At 47.0% G+C, this 25,897-nt stretch overlaps 2 protein-coding genes across 4 annotated transcripts in view; one reads left to right on the top strand and one right to left on the bottom strand.

Moving 5' to 3' along the window:
* Positions 1 to 21,070, top strand: part of INTS4 (integrator complex subunit 4) — a 97,073-nt gene extending 76,003 nt beyond the window's left edge. For both annotated transcript variants that reach the window (XM_055118715.1, XM_055118674.1), the window contains 8 exons: positions 3,290 to 3,383; positions 5,886 to 5,966; positions 9,367 to 9,497; positions 14,017 to 14,076; positions 15,713 to 15,872; positions 16,167 to 16,310; positions 18,391 to 18,511; positions 20,739 to 21,070. In XM_055118715.1, the coding sequence (XP_054974690.1) occupies positions 3,290 to 3,383; positions 5,886 to 5,966; positions 9,367 to 9,497; positions 14,017 to 14,076; positions 15,713 to 15,872; positions 16,167 to 16,310; positions 18,391 to 18,511; positions 20,739 to 20,917 (970 nt within the window). In that variant the 3' untranslated portion in view covers positions 20,918 to 21,070. The remainder of the gene's footprint in view (positions 1 to 3,289; positions 3,384 to 5,885; positions 5,967 to 9,366; positions 9,498 to 14,016; positions 14,077 to 15,712; positions 15,873 to 16,166; positions 16,311 to 18,390; positions 18,512 to 20,738) is intronic.
* The window catches only part of AAMDC (adipogenesis associated Mth938 domain containing), a 31,494-nt gene continuing 22,712 nt past the window's right edge, over positions 17,116 to 25,897 (bottom strand). The window contains exon 5 of one of the 2 annotated variants that reach the window (XM_055118928.1): positions 17,116 to 17,200. In XM_055118928.1, coding sequence (XP_054974903.1) covers positions 17,163 to 17,200 — 38 coding nt within the window. In that variant the 3' untranslated portion in view covers positions 17,116 to 17,162. Of the gene's footprint in view, positions 17,201 to 21,871; positions 24,575 to 25,897 lie in introns of those variants that run through there. The other variant, XM_055119250.1, reaches the window with a different exon arrangement.

The raw sequence follows: 25,897 nt of genomic DNA, 5'->3' as shown, positions 1-25,897 counted from the left end.
CTGACCCTTATGTTTTGTGGTTGGCACATCAGGCAGTCAAAGCTCTTCGTATTTTAGGACCAAATTGGTACACAACTAGAAAGGCTTACAAAGAAGCTGTTTTAATTCTTTTCTGTCTTATGAGTTAGTCTGGTGGGTCATGGTGAGTTAAACAGGAGGAATATTTATTGTGTCATAGGGAATTTGTCTGACTCTCGTATGGGTTCTGGGGAAAACTGTACGTTTTTAGTGTGATTAGTGTGCACATGTACACATACTCAGATATGCACAGTCCTTCTTGGTATGTAGTTCCTTTATTTTGTAGCTGAAGGTTGTTCTGGTCTCCCCTTGTCTGTGTACACAATCCTCCCCTATGCCTCGTATTGACCCTCCCTGGCTTTGTCCTTTGGTGACTGGTGCTCTGGGCCTGCCTCTGCTTGCTGCTGCCCCTGCTCCGTGGCCCATGGTTCTTGGTTGAGAACAACTGCTTCTCCTGACAACAGCATCTCAGGACTCTGCCCTTTCCAAGTCTTTGTCTGTCCTCACCCCTGGCTGTTTCTTTGGCTGACTACATCTTATTAGGTGAGGCTTTATGTTTTTGTTTCTGTTTTTCGACCATACTGAGTGGTGCTTGGGACTTTCTCCTGGCTCTGCACTCAGGGATCACCCCTGGTGGACTCAGAGGATCAAACTGGGTTGGCCGTGTGTAAGCAAGTGCCTTGCCAGCTGTACTATAACTCTGGTCCAGGTGAAGTTCTAAACTAAAGATTGAATCAGCTGGACTTCTTGGTGTGCCCCCTCCTTCTCCCCCCCCCCCCCCCCCCCCCCGCTCCCTCTCAATCAGCCTGACCCTTTAGTGTGTCCCCTCCTTCCTCCCCCTTGAATCAGCTGACCCCTCGGTGTGTCTCCCTCCTTCTTTCCCTCCCTCAATCAGCCTGACCCCCGGTGTGTCCCCTTCTCCCTTCCCCCCTCATCAACCTGACCCCTTGCTTTGCCCCCCCTCCCCCCGCCCCCTCACACTGTAGTTAAGCAGGATCAAACAGGTGCTTCTGGGGTGAGGATGCAGCTGAGGCAGAGTGGCCACTGGCGTGTCTCTGCACCTCTGCAATTCCCAGGTTCTTAAGTATTTTCAAGGTTGAAAATAGTGAGTGATAAAGATACTCAGACTCTGAGTTGGAAAGTAGAAAAGTTTATTGGAAAGTAGAAGAGAGAAGTAAAGAAGCTCCCCAAGTTTGGAGGAACTTAGTATGGGACTGAGTTAAGGTCAGGGAGTTTTGTGGGGGCCTTTTTAAGGACTCCTGGTCTTTATTGGTTGGTGAATATTTTAAAAATGCCAGAAAATCCCGTGATTGTCCAGCTGGTCTCTATCTCTCTGGGCATCCTTGCCCTTATCTCAGAGGTCAGCGTTCCAGGGTTCTGGAAAGCTTGAGGAATGTTGGGGCAGGACTTTGGGAATGAAATGTGTGTGTGTGAGTCCGATGGGATAAGGTGGCAAGAGGAAACTGGCTTTCTTTTTCACTGGCAAGGGGAAATGAATCTTCCAGGCCTAATTGCCAGTTGTTTCTCCTTCAGCCTTGACTCCAAGGCAGTTTTTTGTTCCTGGGAAGTCCCAGGAAGGCTGAGACATAATTATGAGGGTGGAATGTGTGTCAGGTTGATGCAGGAGAGATGAAGCACCTGGAGAAGAGAGGAAACTGGCTTCCTCACAGTCAGTCACGAGGAAACTGAGGCTTCCTCTTTCATTAAAATTCTTTCTCTCTTCATCTGATTTATTTATTGGTTATTGGGTCAAATTCAGCAGTGCTGAGGGCTCACTCCTGGCAGGGCTCGGGGGACTGTGTGGGGTACTGATGACCAGACCTGCATTAGCTGCATGCAAGGCAAGCGCCTTCCCACTCCTGTTGCTCCGATCCTTCCCTTCCTCTTTGTTCCTAAGGTACTGCCTAGAGGAGCTGTGCAGGAGTATGCTAGTGATCCTTGTGTGTTTTACCTTGCAGAGAAAAAAGTTGTTTGAAACATTTGCTTCATTTCAGAGTTGTTTAGTTTGTTTTTGTATAGAGTTAAAATCTGACTGCTATGGTGATCAAAGCTATCAGCTTCTTTAGGCTGATAAAGCCGAGAGGAGCAAGGGGAAAGGGAATCCCAGAAGTATCCTGTGTGGCTACCCAGAAGACTTTGCCCTGTTTCCATCCTGTTGTTTGATTTTGGGTTGGTTTTTGAGCTACACCTGGCTAGGCTGAGGACTCCAGGTTCTTTGCTCAGGAATTACTCTTGGCCGTGCTCAGGGGACTATATGAGATGCTGTGGATTAAACCCATGTTTAGTGTGTGCAAGGCAAATGCCCTATCTGCTGTACTATCACTCTGACCCAAAATTCTGTATGTCTTTTTACATAATTGAAATCATATATTTTATTACCACTTTATGTTTTAATCACTATTCCATTGATAGACAAATTTTTTTTAACAGTTTCTCTATTATAGAACAGGTAGTTTCGGGTTATACCATATTTGTCAATATAACAATTACTGTTATGAGTCAGAAAGCATATTTTTTTCAGTTTATAGTTTCCTTAGAATTGCTTTCTAGCATTACAGCTGCTGGTTAGGAGTCAGAGAGATAGTAACATGGGGTAAGCCACTTGCCTTGCATGTGGTGGACCTGGGTTCAATTCCTGTTAGCCCCCCTATGACTCCCCAAGTCTGCTAGGAGGTATCCATAAGCTAGGAGTAAGCCCTGAGCACAGCAAAGTATGGCCTAAAAAATAGATATAGCGCTGTAGCGCTGTAGCACTCTTGTCCCATTGTTCATCGATTTGTTTGATCGGGCACCAATAATGTCTCCATTGTGAGCCTTGTTACTATTTTTGGCATATTGAATATGCCACAGGTAGCTTGCCGGGCTCTCTGAGAGGGATGGAGGAATTGGACCCTGGTCATCCACGTGCAAGGCAAATGCCCCACCCGCTCTGCTATCGTTCCAGTCCAAATACAGCTACTAATCAAATTATTGGGCCATAGGTGTGACTTCTGTATGGCAGTATGATTTTATTTGCCAAAAGAATGTCTACTTAAACTGCTCTCAAAGTGAGTAAACTTTTAATTTTAGCCACTATAGTATTAGATGGTATCACTCTATCACTGTGTCACTGTCATCCCATTGCTCATCGATTTGCTAGAGTGGCAACATTTAATGTCTCCATCGTGAGACTTCATGAGCTGTTTCTTAGGTGTAAAATGCTAACTTTTGGCATGATCTCTGCTTTTGGTGTCACTATCCAGTGTGTGACCCACTGTTCCCTTTCCTGCAGAGATCTACAGAGACTTGGAGAACTTCAGTCTGAATTGGCAGGAGTAGCTGACTTCTCAGCTACATATCTTCGGTGTCAGCTTCTTCTCATCAAGGTTGGTCTGTGTATGTTATGTTCATGATTAAGTTCTGTTATGCCAAGAATGCTCATTAACAGACCCGAAAGTGACCATAAAGGGGAAAATGTTTGGTCTTAAGTAACTACTAGCCACTGTGGAATCATGTACTGTTCTGTGCAATATGTCTCTATTGAAGAATTCTTTTGTTTTGTTTTGCTTAGGGGTTATACCTGGCAGCTCTCAGAGGTCACCCCTGGTACTATGCTCTGGGCTAAATTCTGGTGGGGCTTGGGGGACCATATGGGATGCCCGAGACCAAGCGGGGATCTACTGCGTGCAAGACAGACACCCTGCCCACTGTCCTCCCCCTCTGTCCCTAACTAAAGCATCCTTTAATTAACCTATTTAATTCTTAGTTAATTCTTTTTAAAAAATTTATTCATTTAATTAATTAATTAATTAATTATTTTTTTTATTAATTCGCCATGAGGTGCAGTAACAAAACTTTCATGTTTGAGCTTTGATCATACCGTCATCAAACACCCATTCCTTCACCAGTGTTTGTTTTCCACCACCAAAATCTCCAGTATCTCTCCCCCATTCCACATCTCCCCCTGCCTGTGTGGCAGACAATTTGCAAAATACTCTTTTTCTACTTTAGTTACCTTCAATATTTCGAGACCAGTCCTACCACTACTCATACCTTCCAAAAATGCAGTACTAGACAGTGTGTTTTGTATTGTTTGTTATGGCTTCGTGCTCTAGGAATTCTAAGATTTTAATAATTAGGGTCTGAAGAAATCGCTGCAGCAAGTTGCTCAGGTCTGAGATTCATTTGTGTGTCTCTGGATTGTGGCTGTGTGGTAGCTTAGGTAGATGGGCGGATGTGGCGTCATCTCGGAGTCCCGTGGGGGCGGAGGAGGAGAAGGACCCACTCCTCCACTGTCCCACAAGACCTGGGATTTGACCAGACTTGGGATTTGCCGTCACTGCCACTTGTACCTGGAGCTTCTTGCTGACTTCTAGAAAATGGCGGCTGCTGGAGCTGCTAGAGGGCAGGTGGAGGGACAGCACCTGCCCCGTTCTGGAGCAGCCTGGTGGAGAGGCCTACTGCAAAGTCTCGGACCGTCTCTGCAGCAAGTTGCTCGGATCCGAGACTTGTTTGTATGTCTCCTTAGTTAATTCTTTGTTTTTTTTTTTTTTTTTTTTGCTTTTTGGGTCACACCTGGTGATGCATAGGGGTTACTCCTGGCTCTGCACTCAGGAATTACTCCTGGCAGTGCTCGGGACCATATGGGATGCTGGGGGTCGAACCCGGGTCAGCTGCGTGCAAGGCAAATGCCCTACCATTGTGCTATCGCTCTAGCCCTTCCTTAGTTAATTCTTAAGAATTAATTCTACTTAATTCTTTTTGTTTGTTTTGTTTTGGGGCCACACTGGCCACTTAGGGCTTCCTCCCGGCTATGTGCTCTCTGTCTTCTCTGCCTGTCCTCACAGAAGCCTAAGAAACATAACTGTGAGCAGCCTGAGGTCTGTGGAGTAGATCTGTTGTATGTACTGTGCACTGCACAAGTGGCAGTACTTCAGGAGCTGCAGTGGCCCTTCAGATGGCATAGGTTGTGTATGTCCACTGCTGGGCTCCCCCAGTGGGGACAGTGCCTCCCATTTATGCCCAAGGCAGCCACAAGCAGAAGGGGTGTGTGTTTGTTTTCCCACTCCTTCCCAGCCTCCGTATGTAGGATTAGATTCCATATTTGATTGTCTGGCTTGGTCAGTAAGTCCTAGAGGCCTGGGTGTGGTTAAGCAAATTGGAAAGGGACTCTGACGTTTGTGGGGTGAGGGCAATAGGAAGGATCGAATCTGAGCTTTTCCCCACCTACTGGGAGCTGGTGGAGACCTCTCTAGGAAATGAGTTCAGAGCAGAACAGGGTTGAGAAGATCAGAATGTCTTGGCAGGTCCCAGGTTTTTGGGGGCTAGCTGTTTATTTTAGGGGGTACGGCACATCCAGTGGAACTCAGGTCCTACTCCTGGAGGGGCTCAGGGTACTCCTTATGGTGCTAGGGATGGATCCTGGGTCAGCCACATGCATAACAAGCTCTGTAACTGCTGGACTATCACTCTGGCTCCACAGAACTGTTCTTAATTTTGACCCTTTTGGCTTGTTTGGTTTTGAGCCATACCTGGTGGTATACAGGGCATATTCCTCGCAGGACCCAGGAATCACTCTTGCTGGGCTCAGGAGCTCGAGATCAAACCTAGGTCAGCCACATGCAAGGCAAGCACCCTACCCACTGTACTATTGCTTTGGCTCCCAACCTTAGATTTTGAAGTAAAACAAACAGATCTCAAAGGAGCGTGGAGGTGTGTCTTGGGTGTGTCATATGTTACTTGTGTTTTTGTTTTGGGTTCTATCCCCGTCATTGCTCAGGACCCTAGCATTCCAAGAGTGGTCCTCACAGCTCACAGCAATGGAAATAGCAAATTATCTCCCACTCTTTGTCATGGATGCTCTGTTCTTTTCTGATCACTTCATGTAGGCCTTGCAGGAAAAGCTCTGGAATGTGGCTGCTCCCTTGTATCTGAAACAGAGTGATTTGGTCTCGGCAGCTGCGAAACAGGTAAGTTTACTGAAACCCACCTTTGTTATTTTGTTGCTGTTGTGTGTTGTTTGTTTTTTTTTTTTTCTTTTCATTTCCCCCTACCCCCTTTAATTGATTCATCGTGAGAGACAGAAAGCTTTCATGTTTGAACTTAGGTCATATAATCATCAAACACCCATCCCTTCACCAGTGCACATTTTCCACCACCAAAATCCCCAGTATAGGGGCTGGAGTGATAGCACAGCGGGTAGGGCATTTGCCTTCCACTCAGCCGATCCGGGTTTGATTCCCAGCACCCCATATGGTCCCCTGAGCACCACCAGGAGTAATTCCTGAGTTCAGAACCAGGAGTAATCCCTGAGTGACCCAAAAAGAAGAAAAAAACCCCACAAAATCCCCAGTATATTTCACCCCACCCTACACCTAGTTCCATCCCTCCCCCTGCCTATGTAGCAGACAGTTCCCCCATATTCTCTCTCTACTTTGGTTTGAGAGAGAAAAAAATTTGTTTTGTATTGCTTGTTATGGATAGAATATAATGTCCAGGAAATTCTGTGTCATTCTCTTCTGGGAACTTTAATTTATAGTCTCTGGGTCTTGGCCTTTGATGAAATTGCATGGCACCAGTGGCAGTTTGTGGGTGTGACTGCCAAGCCACTTGAAAATTGGGGAGCTGGTGGGAGGAGACCAGTCCTGATCCAAGCAGGGTTGGAGATCTCAGTCAAAGGTTCCTGCATACCTCCGCGCCACTGGCCCTAACTGCATCTTTTGATCTCTTTCAAGATTTATGGGTCTCTGAAATAAGGCCAATAAATGAACTTATGTAGTTGAGCCAGAGGTTGTGGGTGTGGCTCCCACATACCAAACTTTTGGCCATTTAATTTCTTGGTAAACTTGGCCCCAATTTGTTGGGGGCTGGCCAAAGGCAAAGCATTAATTTTCGGGTGTCTGGAAGTCTGAAAGTACCATCAGGCTGCTGATGCACTCGCCCCGCAGGTACAGGTTGACCTGCTGGCGGCACCATACGCCCATGAAACACACCTTTAGTGTAACCTGTCCAGGAATTTTCCAGACCAGAGTCAGCAGCCTTCACATGGCTTTGACTTCTGCTCTGTCTCTCTGACTTCAGCAAGTTAGTGGTCTGAGAAGTGGTGGCATCAGCACCATGACTGAGCGCTAGCTTGGCACCAGGGCAACCTCTGTTTTTGGATTTGCTCTGATTTGCTGGGTGAGGCTGGGCTGGCCACCACCCACCTTGTTCTTTCCCTCCTCTAGTTTATATGGAAGCTGAATGATGTGATTTTGAAGGTTCTTTTGTTCCCTAGTGTTTCCTGCTGTGGGCGGGAACTCCCGCTTCACATGCAGGTGCCTGGGCTGGTCTTTGGCATGACATGGTCCCTAGCATTGCTGGGCGCAGCCCCTGAGCACTGTACTGGGAATAACTCCAGCACCGACGGAGCTAGCCTGAAGTAGTAACAACGGAAAATTTGTTTATATTTCAAGGTCTGTATTTAAAAACTAAAATTTTGCCATTTTTTGAATTGTAAAAATGTCCTTATATTTTTCCTCAGTACATTAGTGTCCCTTTCGGAGAGCCCGGTAAGCTATTGAGAGTATCCCACCCTCATGGCAGAGCCTGGCAAGCTACCATGGCCTATTCTCTATGCCAAAAACAGTAGCAACAAGTCTCACAATGGAGATATTACTGGTGCCCACTCAAGCAAATCAATGAGCAACGGGATGACAGTGGCAGTGACATTAGCATTTAGTTTTTATTTGTCTTTCTTGGGTCATACCTGGTGGTGCAGTTGCTGGGGGTTGTGACTAGCTCAGTACTTAGCAGTTCCTCCCAACAGTGATGGTGGTTTCTGTAGTTCAGGATGGAGCCCAGACCTCAACATTCAGAGCTATGATCCAGTATTCCCCTTGGTTCATGTACATTTCATTTCATTTGATTGAGTTTTTTCTGTTCTGATTCTGAGCAATCTTGTTTATTCTAGTATTAGTGTTTGAATAGCTCCATAAAGGTGGTACTGAGCTGACTCATTGGTGTCACCAATGGTGAGCTGGAGGGAGCTCATAGTGGGTGGGTATTGTCACATCTTGGGTGCTTCAGGTTCCTCAAGACCTCTTCAGAAGTATTGGGCAGGATGCTCATTTCACAACACTTCAGGCTTAACAAGATCACCTTCAGGAAGCAGAGACAGCTAGAGCTTCCCAGTAATGTTTTCTGACTTTTTTGTTTGTTTGTTTGCTTTTTGGGTCACACCTAGCATTGCACAGGGGTTACTCCTGGCTTGTGCACTCAGGAATTACTCCGGATGATTCTCAGGGGACCATATGGTATGCTTCGAATCAAACCTGGTTTAGCCGCATGCAAGGCAAATGCCCTACCTGCTGTGCTATCACTCCAGCCCATGTTCTCTGACACCTGCCGGAATTGAAGTTCTCAGCCTTGCCACATGGCTCATTATAGGGGTGTGGGGGCTGGAGCAATAGCACAGCAGGTAGGGCATTTGCCTGGCATGCGGGCGACTCAGGTTTGATTCCCAGCATCCTATACGGTTCCCCATGCACTGCCAGAAATAATTCCTGAGTGTATGAGCCAGGATTAACCTCTGTGCATTGCCGGTTGTGACCCAAAAAGCAAGGAAAAAACAACAACAGGGGGATGGAACTTAATAGCTAAAGCCACAAATGGGGTTCTTGTGTTAGGAAGCATCTGGGACCAGAAAGCAGAGTCTGGAGCGAGAGGGCAAGAGTTGCCATTGCTGTGTGTGACACGGTGCTAAGCAATGGTCATGCCCCATTGAGTCCTTTACATTTTATGTTGCTGAAGATAAAAACCTTTTTAATGGGCCTAGAGAGATAGCACAGCTGATAGGGCATTTGCCTTGCACACAGCCAACCCGGGTTCGATTCCCAGCATCCCATATGGTCCTCAGAGCATGGCCAGGAGTAATTCCTGAGTGCAAAAAGCATCGCCCGGTGTGACCCAAGAAGTGGGGAAGAAAAAAAGGTTAGGGGCTGGAGAGATTACCAGGGGCTTCCCTTGCTTGCCGTACCCCCGGTTGAATGCCTTAGCACCACATACGGTCCTCTGAGCATGGCCGAAGTGACCCCAGGAGTGATCTCTGGCACAGTGCCCTGAGCACTGCTGAGTGTGCCCCCTTCCCCACCTTCTTCTGCCAACTAATAAAAACTAAGCCTCTTTAAAAATCAGATGAAGATGAAAGTATGGAGAGGCCAGAGATACGGTTCAACAGGCTGGGGCAAAAGCTTTGTACGTAGAATCCTGGGGCTTGATATCCGCACGGTCCTCTTTGCAGTGCTGGGGGACACCCAAAGCACCTTCGACTTCTGTGCTCTTCTGAGGGTTTTCCCATGTACATGCTGACTTGGCATCTTTTTCTTGTAGATCATGGAAGAGACCTACAAGATGGAGTTCATGTACAGCGGTGTCGAGAATAAGCAGGTGGTTATTATACAGCACATGAGGCTGCAGGCCAAAGCCTTGCAACTCATAGTGACCACTCGGACTACTCGGGGGTAAGCTGTCCTGCAGGCAAGGGGCTTGTAGGGGTCTCACTGTGGCCCGCCCACAAGCTAACATTTAGCAGAGACCAGCGCAGGGTCACTCTGCCCAGTAACTCTTCCCAAGGCCCACCTAGTGCAGACCCCACCCGGGTTCTCCCTGGAGACCCTCACAGGACTCCATCTGGTGCAGGGAGTTTACTGCCATGCCTCCCAGATTCTTTAAGGGTTTTCTGTAGGGAACCCATTTCTTTTTTCCTTCTGAAGGGACTAATGAGAAACAAGTGAAGGGTTGTCCTTCACAGTCAGACTGCCTTGTTCAGACCTGGGCTTCACACCAGCCCTCAAACCTATCTGCCTTGTTCCTGTGTCTACTGTCAGAGTGACAGCAACCTCTGTCTCATGGACTGTCTGAAGAGTGAATGGGTTCATGCAGGTGCACATACTCCACAGACAGTGACTAGTAGGTTTGCTGATCATAAAAAAATCCCAGCTTCCATTGGCTCTAAGATGTACTTTAAAATACATTCTAATTCCTCAACATGAGATCGATCTTGCCTTTATCAACAGTATAGTTGTAACCGAAGGGGCCCATTCTCAGCAGACTCAGTCCCAAGGAGAAACACATGTAGTGAATTATGCTTTCCCATCTCCAGAGAAATGTTTTTTGGGCTAGCACCATGTCCTGGCAAGAGTGACGCAGCTTCCAGGGGAATTGAGGATTGAGTCCTCTTTTGTGGGCCCTAGGTGAATAAAGAGAGGGACAGGCAGTGTCTAGTGAGAGTGGACCTTTAGCCTCTGGCCATCAGGCTCTCTGAGCTGTTGTCCAAGGATGTAAGACCGAGTTTAGGTGAAGATGAGGACCTTCCAGGTTTAGAGCGCCTCGTCCCAGAGAGAAGCAGCACTTTGTGGCCTCTTCTAGCTGCTTGTCTGGGCTGCATCTTGAGTGAATTTCCTGTTGCCTATGACAGATTGTCCTGTGACAATCTGTAGTGTTTTCCATCTTTCTTTTTTTTGGGGGGACTGCCTCACAGGCAGGTGAGTGTTGAGGATGGAGTCTTATGCATGGGAAGCATCTGGCCCCTAAGCCAGCTCTCTGCTTCTAGTTTTTCATTTTTAATTTTTATTGAACCTAATGTCCAGTATTATTTGTTGAGCCACATTGTTTTAGTCCAGTTTTCAAATTCTGACAAATTTCCCCTCTGAGGGTTTTTTTTTTTTCTTTTTTTGGGTCACACCCCATGATGCACAGGGGTTACTCCTGGCTCTGCACTCAGGAATTACTCCTGGCGGTGCTCGGGGGACCATATGGGATGCTGGGAATCAATCCGGGTCGTCTGCGTGTAAGGCAAACGTTTCCCCTACCCGCTGTACTATTGCTCCGACCCCAGTCCTCTGTTTTTCTGAATAGATTGTTTTGATGGTTTTTGTTGTGCTTTTTGCGGGGGAAGAATTTGATATTGCTAAGGGGCTTGGTATTGTGACCCAAAGATAAGGTTTTAGTAAGTCATTTAAAATGTCAAAAACTCAATCTACAGAATGGGAAAGGATATTCACCCAATACCCCTCTGATAAGGGGTTGATATCAAGGGTATATAAAGCATTGGTTGAACTCTACAAGAAGAAAAGATCCAACCCAATTAGAAAATGGGGCGAAGAAATGAACAGAAACTTTTCCAAAGAAGAGATACGAATGGCCAAAAGGCACATGAAAAAATGCTCTGCATCACTAATCATCAGGGAGATGCAGATCAAAAAACATGAGATACCACCTCACACCACAGAGAATGGCACACATCCAAAAGAACAAAATCAACCGCTGTTGGAGGGGATATGGGGAGAAAGGGACCCTTTTACACTGTTGGTGGGAATGCCTACTTGTTTAGCCCTTCTGGAAAACAATATGGACGCTTCTCAAAAAATTAGAAATTGAGTTCCCATTCGATCCATCAATACCACTTCTGGGAATATATCTCGGAGAAGCAAAAAAGTATAGTCGAAATGGCATTTGCACTTACATGTTCATCGCAGCACTGTTTACAGTAGCCAGAACCTGGAAAAAACCCGAATGCCCGAGAACAGATGACTGGTTAAAGAAACTTTGGTACATCTACACAGTGGAATACTGTGCAGCTATTAGAAAAGATGAAAAGATGAATTTTGCATATAAGTGGATCAACATGGAAAATATCATGCTACGCAAAATGAGTCAGAAAGATTGCACTCATGTGTGGAATATAGAATAACAGAGTAGGAGACTAACACCCAAGAATAGTAGAAATAAGTACCAGGCGGTTGGCTCCATGGCTTGGAAGCTGGCCTCACATGCTGGGGGAAAAGGCAGTTCAGATAGAGAAGGGAACATAAAGTAAGCTCTGGTTGGAGGACCCGCTCAGGAGGGAGATGCGTGCTGAAAGTAGACTATAGATTGAACACGATGGCCACTCAATACCCCTATTGCGGACCACAACACCTAAAAAAGGGGGGGGGGGAGAGAGAGAGGAGAGAGAGAGAGAGAGAGAGAGAGAGAGAGAGAGAGAGAGAGAGAGAGAGAGAGAGGAGAGAGAGGAGAGAGAGAGAGAGAGAGAGAGGAGGAGGAGAGGAGAGGAGAGGAGAGGGGAGGGGAGGGGAGGGGAGGGGAGGGGAGGGGAGGGGAGAGGAGAGGAGAGAGGAGAGGAGAGGAGAAGAGAAGAGAAGAGAAGAGAAGAGAGAAGAGAAGAGGAGAGAGAGAACACAAAAGGGAATGCCCTGCTACAGAGGTGGGGTGGCGGGATGGGGGAGGGGGAATGGGATTCGGAGGTGGAAGGGATACTGGGTTCACTGGTGGTGGAGAATGGACACTGGTGGAGGGAAGGGTGCTTGAATATTGTATGAGGGAAACACAAGTATGAAAATGTGTAAATCTGTTACTGTACCCTCATGGTGACTCACTAATTAATAAGAAAAAAAGAAAATATTCTATGAAAAAAATAAAATAAAATGTCAAAAACTGGGGCTGAAGCATAGTACAGAGAGTAGGGTGTTTGCCTTGTATTCCCAGCATACAAGGTCCCCCAAGCACTGCCAGGAGTAATTTCTGAGTGCAAAGCCAGTAGTAACTCCTGTGCATGGCCAGGTGTGACCCAAAAAAGCAAAATAATAATAGCACTGTAGCACTGTCGTCCCATTGTTTATCGATTTGCTCGAGCAGGCACCAGTAATGTCTCCATTGTGAGACTTATTACTGTTTTTGGCATATTGAATAACGCCACAGGTAGCTTGCCAGGTTCTGCTGTGTGGGCGGGATACTCGAGGTAGCTTGCCGGGCTCTCCGAGAGGATCGGAGGAATCGAACCCGGGTCGGCCAGTCATGTGCAAGGCAAACACTCTACCCTAGAAGTAAATAAGATGTCAAAAACTTTTATTTCAAGGCTTTTTAATCACCTTAACTGGAAGACTAAGGATTAATAGGGTAGATTGGAAACACAAAGTTTTTGGAGACAGAGAGCCCTGATTCCCTGATGTTTTACCTCATTAAGAAAATCTACTTGTGTTTGATACTACTCTAAAAAGCTAGAGCTGATCATTGATAATTCAAAAATGAGGTTACAGGGACTAGAGCAATAATAGCACAGTGGGTAGGGCGTTTGGCTTGTACTCGGTCAACCCAGGTTCGATTCCCAGCACCCCATATGGTCCCCTAAGCACCTCCAGGGGTAATTCCTGAGTGCAGAGCCAGGAGTAACCCCTGTGCATCGCCAGGTGTGACCCAAAAAACAAACAAACAAAAAAAGTCACATATTCAGCCGACACACATGGTATTACCCAAATAACTAATTTTGCCTTATAAACAGCTATTTAACAAATACACTCATCTAGTAATGAAAGAAATAATTTTTTTTTTTTAATTTTTGTGTCACACTTGGTGATGCGCAGGGGTTACTCCTGGCTCTGCACTCAGGAATTACTCCTGGTGGTGCTCAGGTGACCATATGGGATGCTGGGAATCGAATCTGGGTTGGCTGCGTGCAAGGCAAACGCCCTACCCGCTGTGCTATTGCTCCAGCCTCATGAAAGAAATAATTCTACCCCTACAGAAGAGCTTCTGAATAAATCTCAGTTTGAATGGACACTTAATAGAACAGTGAAATTTGCAAACCATTATGTCTCCTCCTAAGGAAGAAAAAGATAATTTTCATACTATAGTTTATTCTTAGTGCTTTTATGTGGGCTTGGCTTATTGAGACTTTGGTCTTTGCTACCTGTTGTACACTTTTTTTTTTTTTGTATTGGGGCCACACTTGGCAGTGCTCAGTGCTTACTCCTGGCTCTGGTCAGGGATTACTTCTTGGTGAGCCTCAGGGGACCATATGGGGATTAAATTTGGGGTTGACCATGTATATAAGGCAGGCGCCTTGTACCCACTGTACTTACATCCTCTGTACTATTGCTCCATCTATTAGTGGTCACGTTTTACGAACTAAATTTTTTTTTTTAATTTTATGAATCACTGTGAACAAACTATTCTTTATTCTACTTTTTTCCTATCCTACAGGGTTGACCCTTTATTTGGGATGTGTGAAAGATTTTTACAGGAAGTGGACTTTTTTCAGAGGTATTTCATCATTCTTTGGCCTGTGTGTGTAGAGACTCAGATTTACAAGTAAAAATCCTTGTTTAACCCTGAAGCCAAGTTTAACTATTGCTGTTTGCCCTTACTTGTGTGTTTTTTTGCTAATGGTGTCTAATCTTCAGACTTCACCATATGGAAGCAGAATATTTAAAACATCAAATGTTGTTTGGGTTCAGCACTAAAATGCGCCATAAAAAGATAAGTTTTGTCATTAAACTATTACTGAAAAATAAAATTACAACTTGGCTGTTCTCCCCCCCGCCCCCGTTCTTAAACTTGTATATTTCTAAACAATTTAAAATAAATTATACAATGGTAACTTATTTTGCAGCATAGACATGCTACTGAGATGTTTTTCAAAGCAACTTGATTGTATCTGATATAGCAGATAAGCGGGAGTCAGAGGAGTTAGCAGTCCTGTGTGCTGGCAGTACCACAGTGGAGAGAAAGTGACTCAGGGATGGCAGAGACGTGATTAAATCTCAGTTTAACTTTTCTCAACCCCCAGGAACTTTACCACACCCAAGGTTTAACTAAGTCTGTACTCATTCTTGGTTCATTTGAGTCCTTCTACAGTGCTTGGGTGAAATATCACCCTTCAGTATCAGGTGCTGTACCCCAGCCAGTAATATACCCTATGTGGATTCTCTTAAGATCCGTGTTTCAAATCTGAACTAGTTTACTTTTGGTTTTGAATTTTTCTTTTTGTTTAATCAATGTATTATTTAGGTCATGAGGGTTTGGGCCACACCCAGCAGCCTGTAGGGCTTACGTCTGGCTCTGTGCCCAGGATTTATCCCTTGGACTAAGAGGATCATATTTGGTACCAGGGTTTGAACCTGGGTCAGCCACATGCAAAGCAAATGCAACCTCTGTCTTATCTCTGCAGCCCTTAAGAGTGTGTATGTGAGAATTTCTCCCAGACCCCATGCTAGGCTAAGTCATCTGGGATACCCTGGAGGCGGGGCAGGTGAGCCTGGCAGAGCCTTGGCAGCCAAAACTTCCATCCTGCACAGTCGCTGCCATGCTTCCGACTGGACCCTGCATACACCGGCTGAACTTCACCACTTGGACCAGCCCCATCCAAAAATTAAAAATATGATGAAAAATTCAGGTTTGCGTGTTTTGTGACTGAAATCTCCAGGCTTTCCCAGATTCGGAGATGGGCACCTTCCCCCAACTCCTGGTACTTCTGGAAGGTCCTGGCAGTGGTAAACTGTTTCTGTGCCATGTAAGGTCATTCATGGGCCATGATCAAGAGACTCATAAAATAATCCCAAAGGAGATCAATAGGGACTGGAGTGATAGCACAGCGGGTAGGACGTTTGCCTTGCATGTGGCCGACCCAGGTTCGATTCCCAGCATCCCATATGTTCCCCTGAGCACCGCCAGGAGTAATTCCTGACTGCAGAGCCAGGAATAACCCCTGTGCATCGCCAGGTATGACCCTAAAAGCGAAAAAACAAAAACAAAAAATCAAAATGACCCCGTGGTCCAGATTGTGAGTTCCAAAGTGCATGTAGGACTTGGTGGCAACAGAAGCAGTCACTTGGCAAGTGTGCGGACAGCACTGAGGAGAGAGCCCCTGACCCCACAGTCCATCTGTGCTTGTTTCCAGGTGCTTTATTGCTGACCTGCCACAGCTGCAGGACAGCTTTGTGGACAAGCTTCTGGACCTTATGCCTCGACTTGTGACATCCAAGCCTGCAGAAGTGGTCCGGATCCTGCAGGCCCTGCTGCGCCAGAGCAGCTTCCTGCATCTCCCACTCCCAGAGCAGGTGGGCTGACTTGGGCTTGGCCTGCAGCTGTGTGTCTGTGTGTGTCTGTGTATGTCTGTGTGTGTCTCTCTCTCTCTTTGTGTGTGTGTCTGTGTGGAGAGAAGGTGGAGAGAGAAGAGTGGGGAGAGAGGAAAAGGAGAGAGAGAGAGAGAGAGAGAGAGAGAGAGAGAGAGAGAGAGAGAGAGAGAGAGAGAGAGAATGAGAATGAGAGAGAGAGAGAGAGAGAGAGAATGAGAATGAGAATGAGAATGAACCAGTTGGCTATAGACGTCTATCTTCCTTCCTTGCTTCCAGATCCACAAGGCCTCAGCCACCATCATTGAGCCTGCAGGCGAGTCTGACAACCCTCTGCGGTTCACCTCTGGGTTGGTGGTGGCCCTGGATGTTGATGCAACCCTGGAACACGTACAGGACCCTCAGAACACAGTGAAGGTCCAGGTGTGTTGGGATTGCCTTTGTATCATTGTGTGTTGGACCTATGTGTCTCTGTTATCCTCTTGCGGGTCAGAGATTTGGAGACCGAAATAAGGGATGAGTCTTCATGGGAGAGTCATGGTTCAAAGCCAGCTCTGCTGCTGAGTCTGGCAAGAGCAAATTCCTTCCTTCTGCATTATTATTTATTTTCTTTGGTCCTCTTCCTATTTTCCCTGCCTCTCCACCCATGGTGGGCTGCTGGAACCAGGGAGCGCCATTTGTCTCAGTGCTCCACCAAGCTCCAGCTCTCCCAGCTCCTTCCCACTCTGCTCACAGATTTCTTTCAACCCTGACCTGCCGGACTCAAGAGTCGGGAGAATATTATTGAGAACTCACCACCTTAAATCCCACCATTTATTCACTTCTTTTTGGGGGCTCCACTGGCTGTCCTCAGGGCTTACTCTTCACTTCTTCAGGCTCAGGGATCACGTCTTGTGCTCAGGCTACTGTGTGGAGTGCTGGGGATCAAACCCCACTCAGATGTGAGCAAGGCAAGTGCCTTACTCACCGTATTATTGCTGCGGCCCCAGATTCCATTATTGTGTACCTGACATGTTTTATGATGTTTTACAAGTGATTATTCCTCTTTGTAAATTGGGAACACCAGCACATTTCCCCCCAAATGCTTCAGCATGCTTATCATTAACTGTTAAAAAAATTTTTTTTAGACATACTAACCCATTTCTTCCACATTCCACCTTTAGCAATGGCCAGTCTGTTTTGTGTTACTTGTGTTTCAGATTGTACAGATAAGTGAGATCACACAGCATTTGTTCTACTTCACTGAGTTTAATGCTTCCCAGGCCATCTTTGGTATCACAGTAGGATCCTCTGCTTTCTTCTGATTGGGGATCCTATCACAAGAAGGATAGGATGATGAGCCCCATTATCTACATCCACTGAGGGGCCCACTGGCTGCTGTCATTGCTGCAGTGAATGGGGTCCTGGGATCCTGGGTGGTGTGGTCAGTGGGTTTGGCTGACCACAAAGTATTAGTATTAGTATTAGAGCAATTCTAATACTAGCCTTTTGGAGACACTGGGCTGCTCTCTGCTGTGACTACAGCAGCTCACGTTGTCCCCAGCACTCTCAGGCTCTTGCCCTCCACAGGCTCACTTCTGTGTTTTACAATCAGCTTTTGGGGGGTTTGTTTGGGGCCACACCCTGCTTTTTCAGGGCTTACTCCAGGCTCTGTGCTGAGGATGCAGGGGACCACATAGGGCACTGGATATTGAACCTGGGTTAACTGCGTGTTACCCACTGTCCTATTACTCTGGCCACAGAAATCAGCTTTCTTTAAGGCTATAAGGTGTTGTGTTGCAGTGATAGTTCCTTGGTGATTTATGTTATTGAACATCTTTTCCTACACCTCTTGACCACTGGCTGTCATGTTTGGAAAACTGTATTTTGGGGTGTCTCCATTTTTAAAAGTGTATTGTTTGGCTTTTTTGCAATTAGATACATGTGTTCTTTATATAGTTTATATATTAATTCTTTACTGGATATATTTCTATTTTTTATTCTGCAGGCTGCCTTTTCATTTGCCAATTTTTTTGTTGTGCAAAAACTTATTTTGATTGAATTCTAGTTACTTATTTTTGCTTTTGATGTAAGATACAGGCATATTGCCAAAATCAGTCTCAAGGTATTTTTCACTTGAATGTTGTTGTTGGTGCTTTGTGGCTAGTTTCCTAGCTCAATGTTTGAGTGTATTGTGTGTGATGTGGAATAGTGGTTTGGTTTCATTCAGTTGCATTTGACTGTTCAGTACCATAGGTTAAGGAAGATTCCTTTTCCCCACTTCATATTCTTGACTCCTTTGTCAGTAATTCGTTGCATGCACTTAACATTCTATTTCTGTCATGGGCTGGCCCTGGAATCCAGAAAGCCCTCAGCAGGTGCTGGTCTGGTTGGGGTGGGCAGTGGTGTATCCCTATGTGAAGTTGCCACCTTCCTTTCCCTCCTGTCACGACTTCCAGGAGGTGTCCTGTGATGAGGTCCTGTGATAATGTCACAACCTCTTGTCTCTGCTGTCACCTCCCAGGTCTTATATCCTGATGGCCAGGCTCAGATAATCCACCCAAAGCCTGCTGATTTCCGGAATCCTGGTCCGGGGCGACACCGACTTCTCACTCAGGTGTATCTCTCCCACACCGCCTGGACAGGTAGGAGTCATCCCTGGGCATCCCACATGCCCTTAAGCATCTGGGTCTTTTATGCAGTTTGAATAGTATGTGTTAAACCAGACTTGGTGAGAATTTTACTGATTTCTTAAGAAACTTAAAAGTGCATATTGGGGACCCAGAACTTCATGAACTTATTTGGCCTACTGCCCCTTTTTCCAGAAAAATATCAGTTAACACCTGATTGCCAGGTTCTCTCTATTTCCTTGGATGGGTCGAAATGCATAGGAGCTTTGATGGAATTGAGGCCTATGGAAAGGCCCTGGGATCTGTCCTGATTCTACTTCTGACTGGCTGTATCATCTTGAACAGACACCAACTTCTCAATCTGTCTTCAAGCCTTCAAAATGAGCATGAAGAGCTGGATAAATAATACAATGGATAGAGCACTTGCCTTGCACATGGCCAACCTGGGTTCAATCCATGGCATCCCATATGGTACCTGGAGCAATGCCCGGAGTGGCCCAACCCCCCCACACCCCCCAAAAAAAAGAGGATTGAAGGAGTGGAGAAATAGAGCAATGAAGATGTTCGCCTTTAACAGTGACAGCCCTGAACCTCAGTCCCTGAGCAGAGCAAGGAGCGAGCCCCAAAGCCCAACAAGATGAGGCTGAGGCTCCCAACCTTGTCCTATGGCATATCTTTTTTCTGTTACACTGTCATTTGCATTCCCAGTCTCACCCTGTCTGCTAGACCTCGGTGCCCTGACTTGTCAATCTGTTTTGTGTTAGTTGTTCTTCAGATTGTACAGATACATGTGATCACACAGCATTTGTTCTGTTTCATTGAGCTCCCTTAGTCGCATGCAGTGTTTTTATGGGGTGTCTCTCAAGTCATGCTTAGTGAACTTGGCAGCATTCAGCCACTAGGCTGGCACTTCACTGCTGGTTGCTGCTTGCAATGTGAGGGGCTACCTGGTCCCTCTGCTGGTTCTCAGGGGTCCATATGGTGTCAGGGGTTGACCCCATCCAGCTCCTGTGTAACTTCCCTGTCCTTCTAGTTTAGTGGGTCCCCAAGTGGGTGGTACTGGACATTTCAAGAACACAGGTAGCTGAGGGGTTGGGGCTGGGCTTCCTTTTGTTCCCTCAGAACAGGAGCAGTGCTCAGTGACTTCCCTTGGAAAATGGGTGAGAGGTCAGGTGAATTTGGGGGCTCCGTTCCACTCTGCCAGGCTGGGGAAGGAATGGTGAGGCCTGCACGGGAGGCGCAGTGTCAGGGAGGCAGAACCAGCTGGGAAGATCATGAGAGGTCTCTAGCCTCACAGCAGGCTGGCACCATGTAGGTGTCCCTATTCTGTCTGGACAGTGTCCCTTGTCCCTGCTGCCTTTGCACAGTGTACAGGGTATCTCCTGTTATCTGGCTCCTCTCCTAGCACAAGCTGATCGGTGCATTAACCTGCTCTCCCACTCCCCTCCTATGATCCCATCAGTGTCCCTGAAGGAGACACCCTTTTGTAGGGTGAAAAGTGAACACCGGCTTTGCATGTGCCCTGTCCATTGTTTGTTCCATTGACCCACTTCATGGCTGGATTTTGCTCTTCCTGTTCTCGGTATGAGGCGCTTGTCACTTAACACTGGGCCATGACTGCCTGACCACCTCTGAGTCCCTGTCCTCCCTTCCCTTTGCCCCTTTAGATGTGGATGCTGGATACTCCCCCACCCCCACAGAGCTCTGTGTCCTGGGGGTGCAGGAGGCCTGCTCACCCTGTATAGACCTGTTGCCTGCACACGCTGGGTGCTCTGTTGTAAAGAAGTGGGAGGGTAACCACAGACTCCAAGGCCCTGGCACTGAGTGTCATGCAGACCAGGTGTATCACCCTGTATAGGCCTGTTGCCTGCACACGCTGGGTGCTCTGTTGTAAAGAAGTGGGAGGGTAACCACAGACTCCAAGGCCCTGGCATTGAGTGTCATGCAGACCAAGTGTATCCTTGGGCTGCCACAGGGCCCTAGGCTTGAGCAGGGGAAGGTTCCTGAGCTGGAAGGCTTTGAAAGAGGGGTATGAGCTTGCTCACACGGTAGGTGTGCAGGTGGAGAAGCTGCATGGCAGACTTGGGATCCATCACGAGGAAGGGAAGGATGTGAGCTCAGATAGAGAATATTCTGGAAATCCTGCTGCTTCCATTGCTGTTGCTGCTCTCTGTGAACATTTCATCCCAGCAGTGGGTGCTGGCTTCGTCTTTGATGTTTTTGCTGTTTTCTTCTTTTCCAGAGCCGTGCCAGGTGGAGGTGAGGCTGCTGCTGGCCTACAGTTCTGATCCACGCACCCCCAAAGCCCCTTGGGTGGAGGGAGGTGATGTGACCCCACAGGTGGAAGCTGGCATCGAGGGCACCATCCCCTTCAGCAAGCCAGTGAAGGTTTATATAATGCCCAAACCCGCCAGGCGCTGAGCTCTGTTCCGTGACATGTGGCATCAAGCACAGGATGCGTTATTATGTTTCTAGAAAATCAAAACCCTTGGGTCCATTCCTTTATGCCCATCCTTCCCTCAATAAAGTTCAGTTCTGGCATTTCAAGAAGACTAAATGGTAAAGATCCCACTTTCTATCCCAGGATTACTGGACTGGTGTCTTGTCAAAGGTTTCTTCATTAGGGCCAGGCTGAGAACTGCTGTGATAGAAAACCCTTTTCCTGGCAGCTTCTGACTTGCCTACAATGTTCAGCACCTTGCTGGCATTCTTCCTTTAAGCAGGGAATGGCTAGGCCAGAGAATGAGTCCTTTTCCTCCCTGAGGGGAATGCCGGCACAGCCTGTTTTTATGGTGAGACCCCAAAAAGCAGTAGAACTATATTTCAGAGAAGAAACAGGGCTTGAGGGAAGTGGGAGCCAGTCATAAGCCATGGAAGTCTCATTCGTTGCATGAAAGAGTACAGAGATTGTACAGACTGATTGTGAATCTAGGGCTTGACGCACAGGAGGCCCAGTCTTTTCCCAGCCAGGACCAGAGGGCACAGGCTGTATATGCAGCAGGCCTCAGTTCCAGGGGGCACTGCTGCCCCTCTGAGATAGAATCTCTAAGAAGGCCCCAAGGGGCTGGAGTAATAGCACAGCTGGTAGGGCGTTTGCCTTGCACATGGCCAAACCAGGTTCGATTCCCAGCATCCCATATGTTTCCCCAGCACCGCCAGGAGTAATTCCTGAGTGCAGGAGCCAGGAGTAACTCCTCTGCATCACTGTGTATGACCCAAAAAGCAAAGCAAAAAAAAAAAAAAAAAAAGGCCCCAGGGCTCCTAAGAGACAAAACCCACACACCTCCCAGGACAGGAAAAGGAGTGCAGCTATAATGTAATAGTGTGGTATGTCTGGTAGATGCATTAAAGCCATAAACGTTGATACCATTGCAAATGTGACCCAAATTGCAATCTTGAAAAAGCTTAAGTTTATATAGATTGACTAAAGGCAGATTATTTTGCCAGAAAGATAGTGCACAGGTTGGGCACTGATCTTGCACACAGCTTACACTGGTTCCATTCCCAGTATCCCATATGGTCACCGAGTCTTGCCAGGACTGGTCACTGATTGCAGAGCCAAGAGGAAGCCCTGAGTCTGTCAGGTGTGTGCCCCTACCCCTTCACCCCAATGAGAGAAAAATTTGACATGTTCTATATGAGGAAGTCCCCACTTGCCCTGTTGGCATGTTTAAACTGAGGTTAAATAGCTTCCAGGAGTTCGCTGAGAAGGAATTCCAGTACCACTCGGGACTAAGCCCTGCTGTAGTCCTCACATTGAGAGAAACGGAAGCATCTTGGTTTCTCTGTATCTGGTTGCACTTTGACTGCAGTGGACCTGGTGCCACACAGGGAACTCTGCTGCAGCATCTTGTCCTCACGTGCCTGTGTGAGCCTGAGAGGGACTCAGCGAGGCTCAGACTGGAGCTTGTTTGTACAGGGCATCCTCTGGGGGCTGCTCTTGGCTCCATGTCCCTCACCCCCAGAGCAGCTAGCGTTCTCCATTTGACATCTTCCAGCTTTTCTCTCTCACAGTACTTTAGGAAGCATCCTGTTTCCTTTCTCTGTTGTGAAAGGCTGGGGTTGCACACACTTGGTTGTGGTTTTCATCAGGGCTACACCTGGGTTGTGGGGCTCACATCCATGTGGTTGTACTGTGTATGATGCTCATACATCGCAGTGCTCCTGCTCACGCGTGGTTGCTGAGATCCCCTTTAGTGGCAGCGGGGGCCCTCAGACTTCCTGCTGCCTGTGGCACAGCACTGCACCAATTGTGCCCCTCCAGAGCTCTTGACTTGATCCTGCCCTCGGTGCCCTTCCTGAGCACAGTCCGTGAAAGCCCCAGTCTGGTTGCACCTGATCCAGGAGGATGAAGCCTGACCTCTTCTGAACCTGCCCCACTGTGCAGTCTCCTGGACTGGCTCCCTCTCCCTTTTGGATGTTTGACATACCAAACCTTGAACCGTAAGTAGCTCTTCAGGTCATCTTGCTCTGCTTCAGGACTCACTTGGGCTAAAATGGCTCTTGTGGGCTTAGTGCATCACCTCTTGCTATCGCTTCAGCCCATGGGGTCTGGCAAAAAAAAAAAAAATGTGTGTGTGTGTGTGTGTGTGTGTGTGTATACATGTGTGTGTGTGTGTGTGTGTATAAAATGGGCTGGAGCAATAGAACAACGGGTAGGGCGTGCCTTTGAAAATGTTGTGGGTATCCTTGTAGGGACTGCACTGAATCTGTATAATGCTTTTGGAATCCATTATGTACATAGAGGAAAACATAGGCAGAAACCCTCCATGACATTGAAGCTAAAGATGAAATACCACTGGTGACCAAGCAAGTGGAAGCAAAGAGAAACAAATGAGACTACTTTAAGCTTCTGTACACAAGACACAGAGATAGTCAATGGGATGGGAAAAATTATTTACCCAAAACCTAACTGATAAGGGAGTAATAGCAAAGATACATAAGGCACTGGTAGAACTTTACCAAGAAAAAAAATCCACCTTTACGAGAAAAAAAAAATCCACCTTCATCAAAGAGTGGAGAGAAAAAAATTAACAGAAACTTCTTCAAAGAAGAAATAGGAATGGCCAAAAGGCACAAAAATGTACTCTACATCCTAATCATCAGGGAGATCGAAATCAGAACAACAATGAGACTGGTCTACATCAAAAAGAACAAGAACAACTAGTGCTGGTGTGGATGTGGGGAGAAAGGGACTCTTGCCCTGTTGGGACTGCGAACCTGTCCAGCCTTTTTGAAAAACAATATGGGCATTTCTCAAAAACACTAGAAATTGAGCTTCCATAGGACCTATCAATACCACTTCTGGGAATACACCCCGGAGGCCCAAAAAGCCATCTGCACTTCTCTGTTCACTGCAGCACTATTCACAATAGCCAGAATCTGGGAACAACCTGAGTACCTGAGAACAGACGACAGGATAAAGAAACTATGGCACATCTACACAATGGAATACTTAGCAGCCACCAGGTAAAATGAAGTCATGAGATTTTCTTATAAATAGACGGACATGAAGAGTATCATGCTGAGTGAAATGAGTTAGAAGGAGAGGGGCAGACATAGAATGATTGCACTCATTTGTGGGAGATAAAAACATGAGACAGTAGAAGCAAAGGCCAACAGGATTGGTCCATGGTTGGAAACTTGGTACAAGTGGTGAAGGAGGGAGGGCAGTTTGGGTAGAGAGGTCCACTATGACAGTAATAGATGAAAATGATCACTCTGGACAAGAACTGATCCTGGAGGAAGGAATGCTGGAAGCAGGTAAAGGGATAAATATAACCTTTCAGTAGCTGTATTACAAACCATAATGCCAGAAGGAGAGAAAGGAGGGGGGCAGGAGGAGAAGTACTTGCCATAAAGGTGGGGAGGGGCATGGCTGAAGGGAAGGGGGACACAGAATCCCAAACAACTTTGTAACTATCTTGTGGTGATTAAAAAAAAAAAAGTCATTGTCATTTAACATGGTTCATGTAGATCACGTGGTAGCATAGCTCCATGTAAATTATTCCTAATAGTGTTGCTTATTTCTGCCTGAGTGGTATGTGAGCCTTGTTCATTGGCCTCCAGCTCACTGGTCTGTTGGTAGAGAATGGATGGAAACACTATTTCAGAACAAAAGCTGAGCCAGGAAGGTGCTTTCATAGGCATTAGGGCCCTGAGTTCAGGACTTTGCTCCCCAGTGCAGTAATATGAGGCTCAGAGAGAAGTGTGGGTGGGGTGAGACTTGGGGGGTGGGGTTGGGGTCACCTCTCACTGTCACTTCATGGGTCACTTCACTTGAAATATAGCCCATGGGGGGCTGGAGCGATAGCACAGCGGGTAGGGCATTTGCCTTGCACGCAGCCGACCCGGGCTCGAATCCCAGCATCCCATATGGTCCCCTGAGCACCGCCAGGAGTAATTCCTGAGTGTAGAACCAGGAGTAACCCCTGTGCATCGCCAGGTGTGACCCAAAAAAGCAAAAATATATATATATATATAGCCCATGGTCTCTGCCGTCTTTTCTGGCTGATTTTCCCAGATAGCAGACCATGGTCATGTTTTTGTTCATTGGCTTATGTTTCACATAAGAAAATGAACACAAGCCCATGTTGGCACTTCTTACTGCTGGGCTCTGGGTAGGTCACAGGCATCAGGGCACAAGTGAACTCCCTGTATACAAGGTATACAATACACCTTGCCATCACCAGAGAGGCCCCAGTGATTCCCTGGACCAAAAGGCCAAATCCCTGAAAAATCCAACGTCCTGGATCCTGGTACCAAGTACCCTTGGGAGTGGCCCTGAAATCCTTGACCACTACTTAAATGTTAACTGCTCCCTAACACACCCCTCCCCCCCCCAAAAAAAAACAACCAAACTTTTACTGCTATTTTTCTGGATTCCATAGCAGTGCCTGGACCAAGGAATGTGGTTGAAAGCAGAAGGTGCATCCTCATTCCTGTCTCTACACCTATTCTTTCCTTTATCTTGCATCTGTTCTCCCTGTTTTAGTTTTTTGTTTTGGGGAGGAGGGTGTACCCAGCAGTGCTCAGGAGTCATTCCTAGAGTTGCTTGCGGGGACCATCTGGGGTGCTGGGAATAGAACCTGGGTTGGCCATGTATAAGGCGAGCACGGTACCCGCTACTATTGCTATACCCATTTCTTCTCTTTTCCTTCATCTCGTGTTTTCCCCAGGGGCTGATACAATCCAGGTTTGGTGAGGGGCTCTGGGAGATGTGCAGATGGCTAGTAGTAGCTTCAGTGTGATTGGCTTGGGGTGGGGGGGGGCCTTGGGAAAAGTTCAGTGGGCTGAGCAGGTGCCAGGAACCACTCCTGAGCACTGACAGGTGAACCCAAATACCAGAAATTATTTCCAGGGTGGTTCTGAGAAGATGACAGTTGGCCAAATAATGCTGGG

The sequence above is a fragment of the Sorex araneus genome, chromosome 1, assembly GCF_027595985.1.
Source record: "Sorex araneus isolate mSorAra2 chromosome 1, mSorAra2.pri, whole genome shotgun sequence".
Taxonomy (NCBI): Eukaryota; Metazoa; Chordata; class Mammalia; order Eulipotyphla; family Soricidae; genus Sorex; species Sorex araneus.
Note: the sequence above shows the minus strand (reverse complement) of the source record. Positions and strands in the feature narration are given on the sequence as shown.